The sequence below is a fragment of the Chrysochloris asiatica genome, unplaced genomic scaffold, assembly GCF_000296735.1.
Source record: "Chrysochloris asiatica unplaced genomic scaffold, ChrAsi1.0 scaffold00007, whole genome shotgun sequence".
Lineage (NCBI taxonomy): Eukaryota > Metazoa > Chordata > Mammalia > Afrosoricida > Chrysochloridae > Chrysochloris > Chrysochloris asiatica.
The window spans coordinates 13,326,817-13,342,392 of NW_006408525.1; the positions used below are offsets into that span (position 1 = coordinate 13,326,817).

At 42.4% G+C, this 15,576-nt stretch overlaps 1 protein-coding gene across 1 annotated transcript in view; it reads right to left on the reverse strand.

Annotated features, from left to right (window-relative positions):
* The window catches only part of ANKFN1 (ankyrin-repeat and fibronectin type III domain containing 1), a 222,935-nt gene extending 219,391 nt beyond the window's left edge, over positions 1-3,544 (reverse strand). Inside the window, exons 1-2 of the mRNA XM_006833645.1 lie at positions 3,459-3,544; positions 2,999-3,133 (exon numbers count right to left, since the gene is read on the reverse strand). Of these exons, the coding sequence (XP_006833708.1) occupies positions 2,999-3,133; positions 3,459-3,544 (221 nt within the window). The remainder of the gene's footprint in view (positions 1-2,998; positions 3,134-3,458) is intronic.
* Between the last annotated feature and the right edge of the window lie 12,032 nt (positions 3,545-15,576).

Genomic DNA, 15,576 nt, shown 5'->3' on the forward strand with positions numbered 1-15,576 from the left:
TGGGAGTCCTGGTGTGGCGCTGTGGGTTAATGCACCAGACTGCAAAGCCATTTGAACTGCAAGGTCAGTCAGTGGTTCCAGCTCACCAGCTGCTCCTTGGAAACCCTATACAGGGTCGCTATGGGTCGGAACCAACTCGACGGCACTTCACAACAACACCTGTCTGTTAAAGCTATATACACTTGTGGTATTTCTGTTGTAGGAACACTCAGTAATTAAGGCAGTTGTTCTTGTCATAGATGACATTGGTTAATACTCTCAGTTACGATGATATATGGAGTCCTGGTGTGGCACTGCGGGCTAATGCACTGGACTGCAAGTCGGTTTGAACCTTAAGGTAAGCAATTCAAACTCACCAGCTGCTCCTTGGAAACCCTATGCAGGTTCCTTATAAGTCAGAACCGACTTGACAGTGCTTAGCAACAACATGATGACATATGAGGGGGCTTCAAAAAGTTTTGTGGAAAAATTCCAGTATCTTTTAATTCCAGTTTTCCATGGGCCTTTTGAAGCCTTCTTATATGAGTGACTTAATATATTATTCCTCCTAATATTATTTGTATTTTATAAAAAACAGCAATGCTTACTGACTCCTTGCCTAAAAAATGTCAGGTACCTTTATCCTAGAAGTGGGAGGATTTGAGGGGCAAACAGGCCTTCTAAGCAAAAACCAAAAACCCATTCTACTGCCATCGAGTCTATTCCGACTTAGAACAATTCTGTATAATGTTTCTGAGGCTGTAAATTTTTACAGGAGCAAAAAAACTTCCTCTTTCCCCCAAGGAGCAGCTGGTTGATTTGAATTGCTGACTTTGTAGTTAGCAGCCCAACACATAACCCACTATACCACCAGAGCTCTTGTCAGGACTTCTAGAACTCCTCAAATCAGTACCTTTGCTGCTTCTAACTCCATGTGCATGAGAGCAACGTGCATATTTCTTTGGGTATGAGAGGGATTTGAGCAAAGGAAAGTTATCAGAAATGCTATATATGCATTCAACCCTACCTTATCTATACCCACCGCCCCAGATGGGTATGTTATTTGTTTCAAAATATTCAACACCTTCAGTGTCTTGGGATTGCTGTTGCTAAGTGCCGTAGAGTCGGTTCTGGCTCATAATAACTGTGTATATGATGGTTTCCAAGGCTTTTAAATCTTCACTGGAGCAGAAAGCCTCATCTTTCTCCTGCAGAGTGGCTAGTGGGCTTGAATTGCGGACCTTGTGGTTCACAGCCCAGTGCTTATCATACAACTATAGAAAATAGGTTACTACTGATTAATATTGATGCAAAAATCCTGGTTATTTGCATGATCAGTTTATTCGAATTCATGGTTTTTTTTGTTTGTTTTTTGTTTTCAATTTTTAATGACATTTATCAATGATCTTCTCCTTTCTGGTGTCCGAGGTGTGACCATGACCATGCTTCATAGGTATGCTATAGCCTTTATGTGGGGAAATGGACATGCACCCCCTCCATCCCCTTATAAACCCTTGTCTGTGGGTTTAAGATGAATGGCCTCTTGATTAAAGTGCATGAACAATAATGTTGATTTTCAATTGCACCCTTTCCCAGGAGAACTTTAAGTACAAACTCATGTGAACACATTAATTGGACTTCGCAAGTCTTCCTTGAAACTATCTGGAATAGAGGAATGGAGGTCCACAGAGGGTGATAGACTCTCCCAAGACACACACACACACACACACACACACACACACACACACACACACGGAGTCTGGGAACTAACAAAAATCTCCTCCCATCCGTACATCTCTGCAGTCCTCTAACCACTAGGCAATTCTGTTTCCTTCCTGTTAGAATGCCATCATTTCTGAAATAGCCAAATCACAAAGGAGAATGATCCTGCTCTTAAGATTTAGTCAAGTAGGTATCCTTTCAACCAGGCAGCACTTGGACCATCGCTCAGATTTCCTAGCTTAGGTTTATATTTAGAGAAGCATGCTGCTCCCTTTTTGGACACCATCTATCCTGTCAGCACCCAAGGCTACAACTCTGTCTGCATGGTCAGTGATATACGGCAGCTAGAGTACACCAAAAGACAGTAAAGTCTCTATGACATTTATATGGATTCTTGCTGCCATAAAGCTTTGTGGTAGCCAGGCAAAGAAAAGACTGGCAGGGGTGTTAGGGAGTACAGAAAGCAAGGGCTTTCTCCACTCACTTCCGTCCTCTGCAGAGGTTGGCTCACATCTGATTTAGAGAATAAAGAAGTGAATAGTGGGGATTACAGGGCCAAGCACACTCAGCCTTGGTTATCGATGGTACACCTAGTGGCCTTGACCAGGCTAATGATCAGCACAAGTGGACAGGACACTTGCACCCTGCCAATCGTGTACCTTCATGGAATAAAGAAAAGAATGTGGATGCAAAAGTGGCTCAAGCAAGTGTTTGCCTGCACTGTGTCTCCTTGGCAGGTATCCTCAACATCATGGTCATGAGGGTATTTATGAGCATGGTCACCCAGGACAGACAGAATGCTGGCATTCCACTCCACATGGCCAGAGTACAAACTGGATTGAAGCCGGCAATCTGCCTGGGTTTGTATTCAGAATTATCAGCGGAATGGGACCCATCATTACCTGATCCAACAGGTATTTTGTAGGTGCTTAGAAATCTGATTGGAAAATGCTCTTATGCAACAAAACAACAATCTATTTTTTCATAGCTAATATTAATCAATTAAACAAGCATTTAATGTGCTTAAGCTCATTGCAAACAAAGCCCCCAATGATCAGAAATGGGGCTTCTCCACCCCCACCTTTGTCTCTTCACATGGACACGGAAATGCTGTTGCAGACCACTGTGAATGGATTGCTGTGCATTCTCCTTGGACTGCCTGCAGTTAACTTTGGAAGATGCAGATTTTTCTGTCCTTTAAACCACAGCAACACATACACATATAAAAAAAAAAAACTATCAGTTCCTGAAAAGCCCCACATCCACCTGGAGAAAGACAACAATCCATTTGACTTACCAGTTTAGGTTGCTCGAGGCAGCAGAGGAACAAGTTGTTGGTGACTGTCCAGTGCTTTCATTCAATAAATCACATTGACTTCGCTTTCTTCTGTGGCTCAGCCTCTGCGCAAAGCAAGCAAACCTCCTTCCTATTCTGTGTAAAGAGTAAAATGTGAACAGGATCAGTACAGGCAAGAACTGAAGTCCATGATCACTAAGCCACTCTTAATGCACAAGAAAAGAGCAGATGATGCCCAGGGGGAGAAAGGGTGAGAGAATCGGCTTGGCTCAGAATCTAGGTGTATTCTCGCGCCTGCAGCCCCACAAGTCTTGATTTCTCAGGCTCGTGTGCATGTAGTAAGAGGGTGCCATGACTTCAGTGTGTGTTTAGCCTATTATATCTGTGAGGACCGTTCGCAATAGCATGCGGGGATAACAAGGCTCATGGCAAACAAGACTGAATTGGAACCAATTGTCACTCAGGTTTGGCCAAGGGGGCAGCAAGGCAGCTTTCCACACTATCAACCGCAGGGAAAGAAAGATCGTCTGGCATCCAAGAGCCCATCGGGTAACATGTGGCTGCAGATGCTACTCAGCTCTTCTTCTGGGTCCAGACACCCCCTTCCTCCTACAGCTTCCTGGGACCAGACGCACACAGGTGGCAGTCACATTCCCTTGCTGGAGGGCACCTGCATAATCCTTTATAAGCTCCTAGAATGAGCAATGTGTATCTTAAGGATGCTCCAAATCCGGCCCGGGATGCTCAACCAGTGCTCAAGTTTTCATCTGAGCAGGTTCTGCGAAAGTGATCAGCCCATATGAGATTCAGGACAGCGGGAGGTTCAGTCTCAGGAGGAAGATTCCCACGCTACTGCTAAGCCAGCACGCATGGGTGTACCTGGCTCCTTGCACACTGTTCCTCGTTATATGCATGACTAATGAAACACACAGAATGGAGTTCCTAGAAAGCTGCGTTACATATGGGCATTTTACATGTTTCTCTATGAAGTGAAATGGCAAAAGACCTTTATAAGCAGCTTCTTATGTTGAGGGGGTGGGCTCTGCTGATTGAGAGTACAAATGAATAGTGTGCGCACGCACACACACACACACACACACACACACGTCCCTAGCAACAGCATTAAGTCTTTGTAAAGCTCTATTCAGCTGTTCTCTCTGCCAAATGAATGCTGAGCAGTTCTGATGACTTCGTAAATAATTTCAGACCTTCTACTAGGCACAGTCTCTGTTCTGCTCTATCTGGAGTCAAATCAATGCTCAAATGTTGAATGTGACTCTTCAGCAAATCAAAAGAAAATCTCTCAGTCATAAACAAGAGGGTGGCAGGTTCATCTTTGACTTAGTAATTCAGTTGAATTCTGGGGATGGCATCTTGTGTCTTTGAAAAGGCTCCCTTTTCTCAGAGACAGTATCTCACCCTGGCGCTCCTTGCCCACTAGCAGGTGGCCACTATAAAGCTCGGAGCAGAGGGCAGGCTTGCTGACTCCTTACATCTGGGTCCCTAAGGAAAAACTCAGTTGAGCTTTTATAAAAGTATCTTACTGTTTCATTTCTCATTAGAAAGGCGGAATCTTTTTCTGGAAGGTTTATTCTCCCTCTCTTTGGACTTGCTTGTCCATGGGAAACATTGCTACACTTGATCTAATTTGGGAATAGTATGCCCTTGAGGTTCCCAAGGCTATTTTTTCATTAAAGATTAGTCAAACTACCCATTCACAGTTTAAGTCTAAATGAGTGCCAGGTAAAAATTTACTCTTTGACTCCACAGAAACTTGAGTTTAGTGCATAGTTCGTTCATTTGCTAAGGTGAACTGAGTGATTCGGAAAATCTCTAGTAAGGGCAGAGAGCTGCCTCTCAGAACATGAGTTCAAACTCCTATGCCAACCTAAGGGGGAGATTCCTCTTTTTTCATGGGGCATTACGTTTTATAGCAAATACTCAAGTCTGCATCATTAAACACCAGTCCATTGCAAAGCAGATTAATTCATTCATCTTCTAGTCATTAAAACACTCTTCAATAGATAGCTAAATACTTAATAAATTAGATTTGGAGGAGGCAAAAGAGTTGAACAGAAAGTCTCCAAGGGCAGTTCAAGAAGACAAGTGAAGTATTATAATGAAATGTGCAAATACCTGGACTTAGAAAACCCAAAAGGAAGAACATGCTCAGCATTTCCCAAGCTGAAAGAACTGAAGAAAAATTCAAGCATCGACTTACAATGTGGAAGGATGCTATGGACAAAATGGAGTCCTTGTGTGGCACTGCAGGAAAATGCATTAGATCACAAGGTCAGTTTGAATTATATGGTCGGTGGTTCAAACCCACCAGCCGCTCCTCAGCAACACTTTACAGGGTTGCTATGAGTCTGAACTGACTAGACAGTATTTAACGACAACAATGAGCAAAACATTGAATGATGCAGAAAGCATCAAAAGAACAAGGAAGGAATACAGGAATACATAGAGTCACTGTACCAAAAGAAAAGGTCACAGCTCAAACATATCAAGAAGTAGCAAATTATCAACAGCCAATGGTACTAAAGGAAAAAGTCCAAGGTACACTGAAGACACTGGCAAAGAACAACGCGCCAGGAATTGATGGAATGCAAATTGAAATCTTTCAACAAACTGATACGGCACTGGAGGCGCTCATTCAGCTACCTGGCCAACTGACTGGAATAGACCCATATTTGTGTCCATTCCAAAAAGAGGTGACTCAACAGAATGAGGAAATCATCAAAAAATATCATTAATATCACATGTAAGAAAATTTTGCTAAAGATAATTTAAAAAATGGCTGTAACAGTATATTGACAAGGAACTGCTAGAGGCTCAAGCTGGATTCAGAGGACGATGTGAAACTAGGGATATCATTGCTGACGTCAGATGGATGTTTGCTGAAGACAGAGACTAGCAGAAAGATGTTTCCTGTGGTTTATTGACTACACAAAGGCTTCTGACTATGTGGATCCAGTCAAGCTATGGACAACGTTGCGGACAATGGGTAGTCCAGAACACCTCATTGTGCTCATGAGGAACCTGTACACAGATCATGAGGCAGCTGTTAGAATGGAACAAGGAGATACTGAATGGTTTAAAATCAGCAAAGATATGCGCCAGGTTTGTATTCTTTCACCATACGTACTCCGTCTGTATGCTGAGCAAAGAACCCATGAAGCTGGATTATGTGAAGAAGGATATGGTTATCAGGATTGGAGGAAGACTCATTAACTGCCTGCGATAATGCATATGATACAACCTTGCTTGCAGAAAGGGAAAAGGACTTAAAATACAGATGAAAATCAAAGACCACAGCATTTGGTATGGATTTCACCTCAATGCAAAGAAAACAAAAATCCTCACTACTGGACCAATAAATAACATTAGGATAAATGGAGAAAAGATTGAAGTTGTCAAAGACTTCATTTTGCTTGGATCCACCATCAACAGTCAGGGAAGCAGCAGGCAAGAAATCAAATGACATATTGCATTAGACAAACCTGCTGCACAAGACTGCTTGAAATGTTCAAGAACAAAGACATCAGTTTGAAGACTAATGTGTGCTTGACTCAAGCCATGATATTTTCAATAGGCTCATATGCATGTGAAGTGGGACAATGAATAAGGAAGACCGCAGAAGATTTGATAAATGTGAATTACTGTGTTAGAGATGAATATTAAAAGTACCATGATCTTCCACAAGATCTGTGTTGGACAGCCAGACTTCAGAAGGCAGAATGGTGAGACTTCGTGCCTCATACTTTGAGCAGTTTATCAGAAGGACCAGTCCCTAGAGAAGGACATCATCCCTGGTAAAGTTAAGGATTAACACAAATGAGGAAGACCCCCCGCAAGATAGATTGGCACAGTGGCAGCAGCAATGAGATCAAGCGTAAGAACAATTGTGAGGATGGTACAGGACTGGGTAGTGTTTTGTTCCGTTTTGCATAGGGTTACAATGAGTCAGAACTGACTCAACAGCACCTAACAACAACAGTAAGTTAGATACATTGTACCAAATAGTTAATGTTTCCCAAAGCCTATAGATTCCACCACCCCTCTGTTAAATTAATCATACTCTGGTGGGTTCTGTGTTGCTATGACGCTAGAAGCTATTTTAAATTACATCAGGGTCACATATGTTAGCCATGTTTTAGTAGAGCCTTCAGACTAAGACAGATTATGAAGAAAAGTCTGGTGAGCTACTTCGAAAAATGAGCTACATAAAACTTTATTGGTCCAAACAGAATACTGGCTAATTTCGTGCTAGATGAAGCCCCTAGGTTGGAAGGCACTCCAAATATAAAATAACTGTAACATTCCATATCAGTGATTCTGACGATGGCCAAGGACCAGGTAATGTTTTGGTCTCTTGTACATTGAGTTGCCATGAGTCAGAGCCGACTTAATGGTCAAAACAAGAACAATGATAACGTACAATCTGTTTGACACACCTCTGCAAAGTTGTCCATAACGCAGCCCTGTGTCTTTCAGTTCCTTAGACATGTGGCACTCTCTTAACTCCATATTCTGCAGATGCTGTTCTTTTACCAGGAAGGTTTAGTCCCCTTTGTTTGGCTAACTCCTAAGGAGCCTTGGAGTCTTGACTTAGCACCTCCAGGATTAGTTATCTGGTCCTCCAGCTGTTAGGTGCACAGATTTATGGGCTGATAGCTCTTTGCACGTTCCCACCACTATATCCACCACGTTTCATTGCATTTAAATTGGCTAACATCAGTCATCTTCATTATAAGATTGTGAGTACAAGGTCTCATTCTTTCCTGTATCTCTAGTGTCTAGTTGAATTCCTGGCACATAGAAAGCATTTAATAAATATTTGTTGTTGTTGTTGTTGTTGTTGTTAAGTGCTGTCCAGTCAGTTCTGACTAATAGCAACCTTGTATAGGGTTTCCGAGGAACCACTGGTAAATTTGAACTGCTGACCTTGCGGTTCAAATTGACCTTGCGGTCTAGTGGATTATCCCACAGTGCCACACTAGGATGCCAATAAATATTTAGTGAGGTTTTAAAAAAAAGATTTGTCATTTATTTATTGAATGAATAAATGTTGTTGTTAACTGTGGTTCTGACTCCTAGAGGTTCTGTATAGGGTTCCTGAGGAGCTCCTGATAGGTTTGGACCACCACCAGACTTGTGGTTAACAGTCCAGTGCTTATCTTACAGCACCACACCTAAGCCCCCTTGAAGAATAATTGGGTCTTGTAATTGAAAGAGAACCCTAAAGTTCACAATACATTTGATTTTTTCTTGCAAGGTGGTCATCTACTCAAGGTTTGCCTCCTCCCATGAGCCCTTCTTGATTGATCCCAGCCAAGACTGATGGCACACTTCCTCTGCCCCCCACCTCCCACTTCTGCAACATGTTCTGGCTTTTGTTCTCCAATTGTTTCTTGGAGTTGATCTCATCAACTGGCATTCTCCAGAGCTCCAAGCGTAAGCCTGCAGTCACCAGCTGTTTGATTCATTCAACAGCAAACATTTGAACAGAGAGTTAAATGATGCGAGGCTTGCTTTAGGGAGATTCCTCTCTCTGGTATTGGGGGAAGGATGGACTGGGTCAGCCAGACCCAGTCAGGACCATAACAATGACTGCCATCCAGGGATGGGATTTAAACACAGACTTGCCCTTTCTGTGCCTCCACCCCTTCCCTATCACCCCACCCTCTATGTCATAACACCAGTGTTCTTATTCGGAACACTGAGAATGTTTCATTCCATACTCAGCACTTCCCCTCCACCCAATGACACCCCCACACTTAATCTGCTTGCTCATTGCATTTGTGAGCCGGTCTCACCCATTAGATTGGAAGCTCCTTTGACGACCGGGTTTGCATTTTAGTGATATTATATCTTCCTCCTCCAGGCCTTATAGTGTGTGGTGTGGTGCTCTGCAGACAGCAAGTACTCAATAAATGTTAGAAACCAACTCAATCCACTGCCACCAAGTTAATTCCAACTCCCAGCGACCCTTAATGGGGTTTCTGAGACTGTATGTCTTTATGAACAGACAGTCTGTGCTTTCTCCTGCAGAGTGACTGGGGGGTTTGAATTTCTGACTTTGAGGTTAGCACTCCAACACCAGGACTGCTTCAATAGATGTTAAGACACACGGAAAACCCGACTTATTGTATGTAAGGGCTACTAGTGGGGTAGGATCAGTACTGGACTTTGCACCACAAAGTCAGCAATTCAAACCCACCAGGTGCTCCTTGGAAACCCTACCTAGGTTCCTTATGAGTCAGAACCAACTCTGCACACAACCACAACACTGTATATAAAGCACTGGAGTAAGCACTATGGTGGGGATGGAGTACAAAGACGAATAAGACATCTTTTCAAAGGGATCTATTTAGCGAGGGAGATGCAGCTGTTTACAATACCAGGCAGAATTAAGTAAGTGCCACAGGCAGTGTAAGTCCTATGCTAAGGAAGAAAAAAGAAAAAAAAAAAAAATGACTTCCTTCTGGGATATTCCTTATACTAAGGAGCCCTGGTAACGCAGTGTTTAAGTGTTGGACTACTAGCCAAAAGGTTGTTGGTTCGAGCTAGCTCACCAGCTGTTCCAAGGGAGAATGATGAGATAGTATATAATTGGAAAGATTTACAGCTTCAGAAGCCCCGGGGAGCAACTCTATTCTGCCCTACAGGGTCGCTATACATGGGGACCAGCTCCATGGCAGTGGGTTTAGGTTTGGTGGGTTGCTTTTAGGGAAGATTGCTTTTGAACTGGATCTTGAAGGATGAAGACAATCCACAGGTTTAAAAGAAAACCAGGGAATTGACTGGAAGTACAATTCCGGTAGGACGGGAGTGAAAGGTAATGAACTATAAGCTCAGAAAGTAGAAACAGGCTAGATTCCAAAGGGCTTGATGCTAGCTTAAAGAATTTGGACTCCCTCCCTGAAGGTGACAGGAATTTGAGCAGGGCAATACTATTATAGACATTAAGATGCTCTGGTCTCACCATTGGGACAATAAACTGAAGTGGTATCACCCTGGAAGCTGGGTGAGGGCCTGTGAAAATGCAGATTAAAAGATGAGTATGAGACATACTTTGGAGGAAGAATTTACAGGGCTTGTCATTGGTACTGGTGGAGGTAGGGCAGAAAGTAGGAGAAAAAAAGAAGCTGAAGATAACCTTTAGAGTTTCAGCCTAGGAAACTGGCAGAGGAGAGTGACATCAGTTGATCCCAGTAGGCAAACATAAAGATAAGTCAGTGTCCATGTCTGTGCACTTTATTTGAGACAGGGAAAAGAACAGGAGGCTGAGTCAGCCCTTCATGCTCTATGAGTGCACTTAGACGTCTTAGAAATACCATTTACTGCACAGTACAGAAGACCCCAGGAGCCTGGTGGCACAGTGGTGAAAACACTAAGCTGCAAACTAAATGACATCGGTTTGAATCTACCCAATGGATCTATCAGATAAAGACCTGGTAATTTGCAACAAAAATCCCCTACAGGGTCACTGTGAGTAGAATCACCTTGAAGTCACCCCATAACAACAAAGAAGTCAGTTCAGGCTGTGAGAAGGGATTGCAGGGGACTGGATGCAGAGATCCCTTGGAAGAGGACTTCCTGGTTAAATGTGAGAGCTTGCAGTTTCCCAAGGAAGGAGCTTAGTACCATGGAAAGAACTGGGTTTAGGAATGGGGAGTTAGAGCTTGAGTTCCTGTGCTACTCCTCACCAAATTGTGTGGCCTGGGGCAAGTTACTTTCTATCTCTGTTTCTCATTTTCTCACTTATAAAATGAAGACGTTGGACCAACTCATCTCAATGATTCCTGCTAGTATCCTCTGATCTATTGAGGGCTCCATTTAGAATTAAAAACAAAAACAAAAAACATTAACATGAAACCCAAGACCACCAATATCAGAAGTCAGGAATGCCTACAATGCCCTGGAAAATCCTGCCCATAGCAGGAGAAGATCCATCCATCAGTGCAAGAGCATGTCGTCTTTGTATTTACTCCCCTGTGGTTTGCTTGTAAAAGACACAAATTCAAATTGATCACTCACTGTTCCATGGCTATTTCCTAACAATATTTCACTCTTTTTTTTTGTTTTGTTTTCTCCCCCAGCAAAGATTTCCCTTTCTTTAGGAGGTGTCTATTCATCAGAGTCTCAAAATTAAATTATGGGAAGAAAGCAGCAGTCCCTGACCATGGTCAGCAAAGCATCTGGCCAGCCGGCTTCCGCTCCCTAATCTCCTGACCTTCCTTAGGGTGCGGCTGCTGAATAACCGCTCAGGTTCTTTTTCAAAAATAAAATGTGCTACTTATCAGAAGCTGCTAAAAAGGGGACAAAACATAGGAAAAGAAAACTAACACCCCAGGGTGTATCTGAACATGCCTATTATGTGTGAAGTTGTTAGTAATGAATGTGAAACTCGGCCTCCTCCCCCCTCTCAATTTCTAAGCCTCAAAGAAAAAAAAAAAGGGTGGGGGGGAGGAAAGGGGGGAGGGCGGGAGGAGAGCTTTGGCTATTCAATGCAAAGCAGACCTTTTCAAAAGGTACAGCTTGTCGATTGGCGTGTTATTTCGCCATGATTTTGTTTTAAGCACCAGTTGACCTTTCTGACTAAAAGTTAAAGGTCCCCAAGTGCCCTGAGAACCCCTCTTTTGGAATGCTTGTAGACTCGAGACACATCATTCAAGAATACTCTTCGAAAAGAGGTCAGTCTGCCGTCTAGTAGGATTTGATGACAAGAGTATTTATCTGAACTAACTGTGTGAGATTTTCCAGTGTTGCATTTTTCAAGAAATGGGATTCTCTTAAGGAGGTTTCAAACCCTGCCCTGAGCGCTTCCCCACGGTGGGCCTGTCCTTAGCCTCTCTTGGTGGCTGCAGCCCCAATGTGATAATCAGGGTCCTTGCTTCTGAAAAGTCTTCTTGTTCTGGCTGCCACCCTCCTTTCAGTCATCACTAGAATTCTCAGGCTATGAATCCCCTATTGTCTGTATGAGCCCGGAATCCCCCACACCATGCCGAGGGAAGAATGTGCGCCTCTTAGGTCTGGCTCTAAGTCTCAACCTTATCCAGCACGTCACAAAGCCCCATTTATACACAGCTCCGACGTTTATCATAAGTCTTTATCTGCTCAGCCCCATATATTGTCTAGGGCAGTCCGGAGATGTTTGGCAATGAAACCCATTTATCCTCATTTTCTCAATTGGCACACTTGAAGTTTTAATGTTTATGTTCACGCTATACTAATTTTGGATGTCAAAGATACCATAGTAGACAAGCAGTACCGCTGTAGGATAATAGAACCGTGTGGTGAAGTTCATCAGACTTAGTACATGATGTGGTTTGCCATATTTCCAACCATTCATCAAACATAGTTACTTTTAAACTGCTTGGTAGAAAATAATAAAAAATGCTGCCATTATCAAACACCTCCTATGGACTAGGCTGGAATATCACTGAATTCATGCACCTTATAAATTAGCATCTCCTGGAGTGGTGCTGTAGGATTAGCACTGGGCTGCAAATCACAAGGTCAGTAGTTCAAACCTACCAGCTGCTCCTTGGAAACTCTATACAGGGTCGCTATGAGTCGGAACCGACTCAATGTCACTTGATAGCAGTCCGTTTTTGTTTTGTGTTTTTTTTTCTGTCAGATGGAGATTATTTAACTTGGTTATGCGCATTAAGTGGCTGAACTGAGACTCAAATCTAGGTCTGTGACTGAAAACTTCAAGGCATTTCTACCAAAGTCCTTTGCTTCTTAACAGAAACACATTACACTAGAAGTTGTTTTAAGTAACTATAACATACTTATTTTTCATCACAAATATATTAAGAATTATGAACTCAGGACTATTAAAAAACCTTTGGCTAACTGAGTAATGAGGTCTGCTGAGAAGTACTAGCAGTGTCAAGATTCAGAGTAGGAATTTGTGGCGTCTATTTTACCTATCAATAGGTGGCAGTATTCACCTAAATCTCTCCAAAAGGAGTCAGCACAGGTCACTTCCAATAACCACCCCAAGGCCATCTATATTCCTTGATACTCTAGAAGAGCCGCTGCAGTAAATGGGTGGCTAACCGGCTCTTGGTCCTGCCTCTTGCACAGTGAGATTGGACTGTTGGGATTTGTGGGAGAAGAATCCAACTCGTGCCAGAGATATTGGGCTCCCTCTCCATTTACAACATTCGTGTGGATGGTTTTTTGTTTGCATCACAATGCCAATAAAAACTTCTGCATCTTCACTTATTTTAAGAAGGCTGTGGAGAATTCTCATATTATTTAAAAATGAAATTGGAAATGTCTTAGGATTTGATGCCTCAGAAACCTCAGAAGCAGTTTGATCGGATCAGGTCAACAAAGCAACCAGCATATTGCACAGTTTTAACTTCTCCAAGTCCCTATGTCTGTGCATACCTACTCCTCAAGCCATGTGAATCTTCAGGAAGCATGAAAATTGGAGTTTAATGTAAAGGTGCCCAATGTATGGGTCAAAGTGTTCAAGTTGATGAGTGAAATAAACTACTTTGCTAAACTTCAGGTGGAATCTTCTGCCTCCTTTTCCTTATTTATTTATTTTTTAAAAGAAAATCTTAATATAAAATGCTCATAGTTTAAATACTAACACAGAATCAGTCTTTGTTTTAGCTGCCAACAGGAGTCAGCCTAGTATGATTTGTTGTTGTTAAGTGCCGTCAACTCAGTTCCAATACATAGCAACCCTGTATAGGGTTACCAAAGAGCAGCTGGTGGGCTTGAACTGCCGACGTTATGGGTCAAACTGGCTTTGCAGTTCAGTTGCCACACCAGGATTTAGTTGTATATATAACATTAAGAAAACAGGAATCATGATGGCTAAAAGGATACCTTGAGAGATTCTTGGGTCTGCCTTTATGTTAACTTCTCCAATTTCACTTGCAATACTTGGAACTAATCATTATCAGTGATGACCAAGAAGCACTTAGGAATCCGATGAATCCTAACTTGAAGGGTTTACTAAGAAGTTAACTCAAGTGAGATTCTCAGGAGAGCTGATTCTCTCAAAAGGCATTGAATTGGCTGGTGGATGAAGGAAGAAGGCCTTGCGTGCAGTTAGTCACCTCCTCTTTTATGTCTGCAACTGGAATGTCTTTCTCCTCCTTTCTAATAGTATTTAGCTCTCTCAGCACACCTGGTTCTCATTATAGATAGAACCTCAGGCTCTATCTCCTTCTCTTACTGAATAGAAAAACTGAGGAGTGAGACTGAATTTTCTTCTCAACTCAAACATTAGGACTTTGTGCATGATTTGTTGTTAAGTCTGTTCTAACTCCTAACGAACCTGAATAGGGTTTCCAAGGAGCGACTTTTGAACCACTGAACTCGGTTATCCTACGGTGCCACATGATAGAGGATATTAAGATCATATATGTTTAATTAGATTGAATGAAAGAAAACTCAGAGGAATGAATTTTACACTTCTGTTTGTGGGTTTAAAGAAACACTGCAGCTTGGACACGATGCATGAGTCACATTTCTTATGTTTCATCTGGTTCTTCCAGTTTAGAATGCCATTGGTAAGTAACTGTAGATATCTCATGCCAAAGACCACTCCACCCCAGGAACCATGAACTAATTTTATATTCTTGGCAAGCCACCTTACTTTGGAGAATGCCCCGCACTTCTGAAGGTTAACTTCAGAGGTAAGCAAAATAGTGGTTGCAGGAGACATAAGTGATTCACATCTAGTGTATCACTCCAATCACTAATGTTTCCTGCCTTTGTGGTTTGGGGACCCAACCTGCACTAAAACGCTCAACACTACAATGCTGTTTCCTAATGGTAGCTATCATTGTTTCCCATATTAGGACAAAGCTAAGCACAAGGGGAGACATTCATCTTCAAAAGCTTACAAAATTACATTCAACCCATTAGGCATATCAGGAGATATTGCCATGCTTGGGAGATGAATTACCCAGCTGAATATCACCGGCATAATGAAGTTGTCAACGGCAACGGTGAAGCTTAGATTTTCTGATTACATGTTAACTGCGCTGGCCATTCAGGGACACACCAGGAAGGAAATTGTCGTCACATTGTCCCCCACATTCCCAGGCATCTCCCCAGCCACAGTGATAAACCTGATACCCCTAGAAGCATACTGAAAACATCAAGAACAACACATGAAAAAGAAAGCTCATCCTCTTCCAATGGTCTCTGATTTCTCACATTGCTTTAGCCTCTTCCCTCCTGCTGCTCCAATCTGTCATCTTCTTAAAAAAAAAAAGAAAAAAAATGACCATGACGAGGAGGACCTTAAGTCTAGTTTCCAGCCCCTTTAAACAAACATTTCACAATGGGCTTCCTTAGCCTTTGTTAACTTCAAAATTAGCAGCTGTCCAACATGAAAGCTTTAACGATGTTGGTGGAATTTTACACCTCTCCTGTGAGTCAAGACAAAAACAGGCTGAGTTGTTCTTTTTTTGCAGAAGGATCTAAGCAGGCTGGTAGGTAGTAACTCTTGACAGCAGGTGGAATCTTCCTGAAGATTCTCCTGGATGAAGATACATATCATATATAGATTTAAGACTTTCAGCTTTTTCTTA